Below are 5,765 nucleotides of genomic sequence, written 5' to 3'. Positions count from 1 at the left end.
TAAATAAGGTAGATTGTAAACTGAGTATATTTATAGGTAGGTTAAGTTTGAGGTTAATACAAACTATCAGTTACCTATAGAAATGCAATGTCATTTAACCAATGGTTGGTTTTGAATGACCTTGGTACCTTGTACCAAATATCCCGGAGTATGACATGTCATACTCCTGAAGTGTGAAGTGTCACACTTCATGTAACCAGGGTACACTTAGTGTTACGTACCCCGTTACATTCAGCCTCTAACAATCTCTGAATTTTAAATCCAGAGTCCATACAGCGATGGCAACTCATAAAAAATTTAAACCTTGCGGAAAGCGATCTCACCAAATGGAAATTTAGATGAATTACGCAAATCTACTTAATAACCTGGCAGGAACTGATAATAACAATTAATGTTGACCCATCCGTGGATAATGACGGCAAAACACTGTTTGTACGAGATTTCTTTTAACTTAATTTTTCCTTGCGGTATTAAATTTATTTTTGCTTTGCCCTCCGAGCTGCCCCTAAAATTCAACGAAAAAGGAAGAGGATGGTCTCATTCGTTCTAGGGGGGATACTACTGCAGCAAAATGCTAGTATTTGAAATTACAAAAAATAAATATTTTTTATCTTGGAAAAAATAAACCGGATTTTCACTATATTAGCCTAGAAAAAAAAAATTCTACCTAAAGTCCACATATTTTTCCTAAATTTGTCCTGCCACACAGGCACTATTAATTGTGGCATCCTTAAAATTAGCTTGAAAATACAGCTCGTAAAAACCAAAATTGCTTTTAAATCCGATTTTCTTCATTTTAAAACTCGAAAGTTGTCGCTAGTTTTTAGCAAAAAACGCATACGTGGATAAGCTGATTGGCCGAGTGTCCTTGTAATTTTGTTGGTCATGGAGCAAGTCGTGGCGCAGGCCCTCGCGGGCACCCTACGTGGTCTGGACGAGACCATCCTCGAGTATATTAGCGGTGCTGTGGCCGACCAGCTGGCGGATGAAGTGCCCTCCGATGTGGCAGCCTTGGAAGAGCTACTGGCCGAGAGCGTGGCACCATTCCTACTGAGCGTGGGTTTCTGTGAGGACGAGGCGGCCGCCTCCAAGCTCTGTGCGTCGCTGGCGGCCAAGCTATTGGTCAGTCCGGAGCTTCAGGTGACAGGTCCACAGCAGGATGCGGTACGCGTGCTGGAAAAAACTCAGAGCATTGAGGAGCAGGCGCGCAAGGATGAGGGTGCAGCCGACGCCGAGCAGCTGATGGCCCGCATGTGGGGCTTCGACAAGATCCGCAAGACTACTAACGACGAGCTGGAGGCACAACAGTCGGCACTTTCGGCGCGTCAGGTGCGCAAGCAGATCAAGCTGGAGCAGCTCACGGCCGACCGCGAAGAGGAGCAGGCTGAACTGGACCGCGAGTGGGAAGACGCGCGTTTCCTGCCGGATCTGACGCAGGATAACGGCGAGAAGGACATCCACGTTCCGAGACTCACCATTAACTTCAAGGGTAAGACGCTGCTGTCCGACACCGCGCTCAAGATCGTGACCGGGCCGTCGCTACGGACTTGTGGGCAAGAACGGAGCGGGAAAACGACGCTGCTCAGATACATCTCCCACTACGAACTTGAAGGATTTCCAAGACATATTCGCATCCAATTGGTGGAGCAGGAGTCGGCTTCTAAGCTCAGTAAGGATGACCGTAGCGTCCTGGATGTCGTACTAGCCGCAGACTACGAACGCACTATGTTGCTGCAAGAGGAGAAGGAGCTCACGGCCGAGGAGGCCAACCAGGGGGCCGATCACAGTGTGCGTCTCAAAGAGATCTATGATCGCCTCGTGGACATCGACTCAGACACGGCCGAGTCTCGTGCACGTACGATCTTGAGTGGCCTGCAGTTCCCTGACCACGTTGTGGACGGCCCGGCCAAGGCCCTTTCTGGAGGTTGGAGGATGCGTACGGCGCTGGCCGGCGCGTTGTTCATGGCTCCCGATCTGTTGCTGCTTGATGAGCCAACGAATCACTTGGATCTTGAAGCTGTGATCTGGTTGGAGCATTATCTAGAAAAGTACGAGAAGCAGATGATCGTGGTGTCCCACGACCGAAACTTCCTGAACGCCGTGACCACCGACATCGTTTACTTGACGAACCAGAAGCTCACGTACTACAAGGGCGACTACAACACTTTCGAGCACACGATGAAGGAGAATCTGCGTCAGCAGCGCAAGGCCTACGACGCCCAGCAGATGAAGATCCAGCACATGCAGGAGTTCATCGAGCGCTTCCGCGCCAACGCCAAGAAGGCTCCATTGGTTCAGTCGCGTGTCAAAGCACTGGACAAGATCTTACGTAACGAGCTCATCGACGAGCCCGAGGATGAACATGCTTTCCGGATGCATTTTCCACCCCCGGAGCCGCTCGGCCGACCCATTATCGCCGTCGAGGACGTGGGCTTCCAGTACTCACCACAGTCGCCCCTGCTGTTCAAAGACGTGCACATTGGCGTGGATATGTCAAGTCGGATTGGTATTCTCGGTGTGAATGGATCGGGTAAGTCGACGCTTATCAACATCATGATCGGCAAGCTTCGGGCCTCCGAGGGCTCGGTGACGATGAACCCGCGCCTACGTGTGGCCACGTTCACACAGCACCACGTCGACTCGCTGGACTTGTCCAAATCTGCTGTGGAGAACATGAAGGAGCTGTTCCCTGGCCACGAGTCGGATGAGTTCCGCTCTCATCTCGGTCGCTTCAACCTGTCGGGCGAGCTGGCTATTAAGCCCACGCGTACACTGTCCGGTGGTCAGAAGTCTCGTGTCGGCTTCGCGCTCATGACGTGGCGTCTGCCTCACGTTGTGGTGCTTGACGAACCGACGAATCACTTGGATATGGAGACTATTGACGCTCTCATTGACGCTCTGCGTGAGTACAAGGGAGGTGTGGTGATAGTGTCCCACGACCAACACTTTGTGCAAAGTGTGTGCGAGGAGTTGTGGGTGGTGGGCGACCAGAAGGTGGCTCGCTTCAGAGGTACTATGGGTGAGTACAAGAACCGTGTGCTGACCAAGAAGTAAGTGAGTGTATTATGGACCCCCTCCGTATCGATAGCTATTATACTCTTGGGAGCTAGACCGACCAGACCGAAACAAGTAAAACCTCGGACTTTCTTCTCTATTTTGTTGGAATTGGTTGAGGACAGTACCCATTTGTGTGGCGAAATGGCAAGATGCACATGATGGTTGGAGTTTTGGGAGTGGCCTGCCACCCCCAGATAACGGCTGTCATCTTGACGTCGTGAGGCCCCTCTCTGGAATGAGGCATGTATTAATTTCCCATCCCAAGTACTCAGCTGATTTTTCCAATAGCTTCTTTCTTGCTGTACATGTTCGTTACGCTCATCAAATTCAGTTGGGACAGTCAAACTCGCTGGGGAAAAAACTATGGAGGCTCGAGCTTACAGTAGGGCCTCGAGGTACCGAAATAAGGGTAATGTGGTGTACCCAAATGCATTTTGCGTTTTAACCCTTCTAGCCCGAGCTTTTATTCTGTATCCTACAGAGTAAGGATTTATACTTGAATTAATTAAACAGTCGAAACCTCCCAAAATTATCCTGCTGGAACCCCCTTCGCTCCTACTGACCAAGAACCGGACACATTTAGCACAAAGACATTGCGCCACGGAACATAATGTCCACAATGTATCCAGCATCTGCGAGGATCGCGAGCTTCTATTGGTTCACAGCAGTACAAAGAACGGCAAATACCTGCGTCCCATCAATACCTGGCATTTTCGTTACTGCTCCTGGACACACTCAAGAGTCCGTCAACAGCCATCCATTCTCGGCGCCAACCGAATACGAAGTGCGCGCAGAGAAAGAATTTGCCCAGTTCCTAACTAACGGATTAGTGAGGAGGAACAGGGCAAACTCTTCTCTGCGCGTAAGATCAGGTAAATTTGCTTGTTTTCACAACTACCCATTTCTAAGCTTACTCTTCTTCCTCGTCGCTCCCTCTCTTACGCTTACGAAATCGTATCTTCTTCTTCAGGCTAGGTGAAATGCTCTTCCCTTCGCTTTACGTGTCATGCCAAATTTGCGAGCATATCAGCGTGTTTCCGCCGTCGACGCGTCTAACGTGTCGGCATAGAGGTACTCGACCTCCAAACACCTCGCTGAAATGCGAGCAGTAAAAGCTAGTCTCGAATGACTTGGTGTTTGAGTTCGCAAGAGCCGAGCAAACTTTGCAAAGGCACTGCCTGCGTTTGTGCTGCTAGGAGTAGAAGACGTCGTTATTCACTAATGTGTGCTGCTGGCGTTGTATAGGTACGGACACCAGGTCCTCAGCGTTGGGATGAGTCTCAAAACTAATTGTTTGCAGTGCAAGAATCTGCGTGTGCAAACGGCGCAAGTACTCGGCATGGGTAGGTGTTCTTTCTCCTTTTGTCTTAGGTGTCAGAAAGTGAATGATGTATCCATTGACCACGGCCATGTCGATAATGCACAGGAACAACAGATTGTAGTATTTTCAGAGCAAAATACACTTCTGAATACTGTTGTGCTGGAGCCGCAGCTGGTCGTGGACGTCCACACCACCCATGCCGCGGGTGTCGTCCACAACCAGCTGTGGGCAGGGCACCGTGCTTCGTGTGCCATCTTTTCCCAATCGCAAAATGCTGGCAGGATGTATGCTGCAGCCTGAAGTGAGCATATTTACCGGCTTTGAGTCCATCCAGCTCAATGCCAGAGGGCCCGTTGTAGTAGTCGGTAGCGGCATCAACTCTAAGTATTCCTACAAATGCATCGTCAAACCACCATCCAGAACAAGTATGATTGACACACAAACAATTCTGTATAATACGGCTTATCGCTATGCTCTTCATCATACGTAACCCATCCATTCTCCGATCATCGCTTGTCAGATCAAAAAGACCCTCGTCGGAAATGTCATCATTCAATGGCATGTCTTCAACGTCATCTACACCTTCTACGCCAGAAACCACGGTAATGTCTTCAATTACGTCTTCATCATCCGCATCGGAGTCCACATCGCTAACACCCCCACTGGCAACCACGCTCACATCGTCTGGATCGGTCGTTTGAACAACCGATCTCTCCGGAGCCCCTCCATGAAGTCGTTGCTATCAAACACCTCAAAATCAACTCGATAATCAGAAGGGTCGTCACACTCACTCTTAGCTTTTTCAGCATCTGTCGTATTCTCTCGGGGATCCCAATCTGTATCATCCGGAGCAGCAGCGCTCTCCACCCCATTTTGCTCTGTATCATCCTGAGCGCCAACCACCGAAGATTTCGGTACCTCTGGTCTGGAAGCCAGCTGTGATAAAGGAGCAGTTGGGGGAGAGCGAATACACGTGAAGCGTGTGTGCCTTCAACTCCATCAGCTCTCGCATATCCAGGAGAGGCTGCAGGGGGTGGGTAGTCGTGTGGTAAAGTGCTTTCTCAGAAATAAGAGAATGGACCTGACGCGGGGTCACTATCCCGAATCAATGACAATTTCAAGTGATTAGAGAGGATTTGGGTTGGCTGGCACGGATGCAAGTTGCCGGTGGTGGATTAGCCATGACGAGCAGCGCCCCGTATGAAGTGACGATGGATCTGGTATGAGCGATGTACGAGAAGGCAAGATCCACCAAGACTTACCTCGGATCCACCCTTACTTGGATTCACCTAAATGGATATGGGATATACTATACAAGAGTGGATCGGGTGTGGATCCTATGAAGGAAGGATGGTAGGTGCCCTCTAAAGGTGGATCTAGTAGCCAC

General features: G+C 49.9%; 1 protein-coding gene across 1 annotated transcript; it reads left to right on the top strand.

Moving 5' to 3' along the window:
• Window positions 1-885: 885 nt before the first annotated feature.
• PITG_21626 (ATP-binding cassette protein, putative) lies at window positions 886-5,320 on the top strand (the record flags this gene model as incomplete). The annotated part of the gene is made up of 6 exons (XM_002894747.1): window positions 886-3,050; window positions 3,346-3,364; window positions 3,892-3,929; window positions 4,303-4,400; window positions 4,509-4,662; window positions 5,185-5,320. 6 exons carry the CDS (start codon window positions 886-888, stop codon window positions 5,318-5,320), a joined length of 2,610 nt encoding a protein of 869 aa, XP_002894793.1.
• Window positions 5,321-5,765: the final 445 nt, after the last annotated feature.

The sequence above is a fragment of the Phytophthora infestans genome, genomic scaffold (assembly GCF_000142945.1).
Source record: "Phytophthora infestans T30-4 supercont1.514 genomic scaffold, whole genome shotgun sequence".
Taxonomy (NCBI): domain Eukaryota; phylum Oomycota; class Peronosporomycetes; order Peronosporales; family Peronosporaceae; genus Phytophthora; species Phytophthora infestans.
This window is presented reverse-complemented; position numbering and strand designations above follow the sequence as displayed.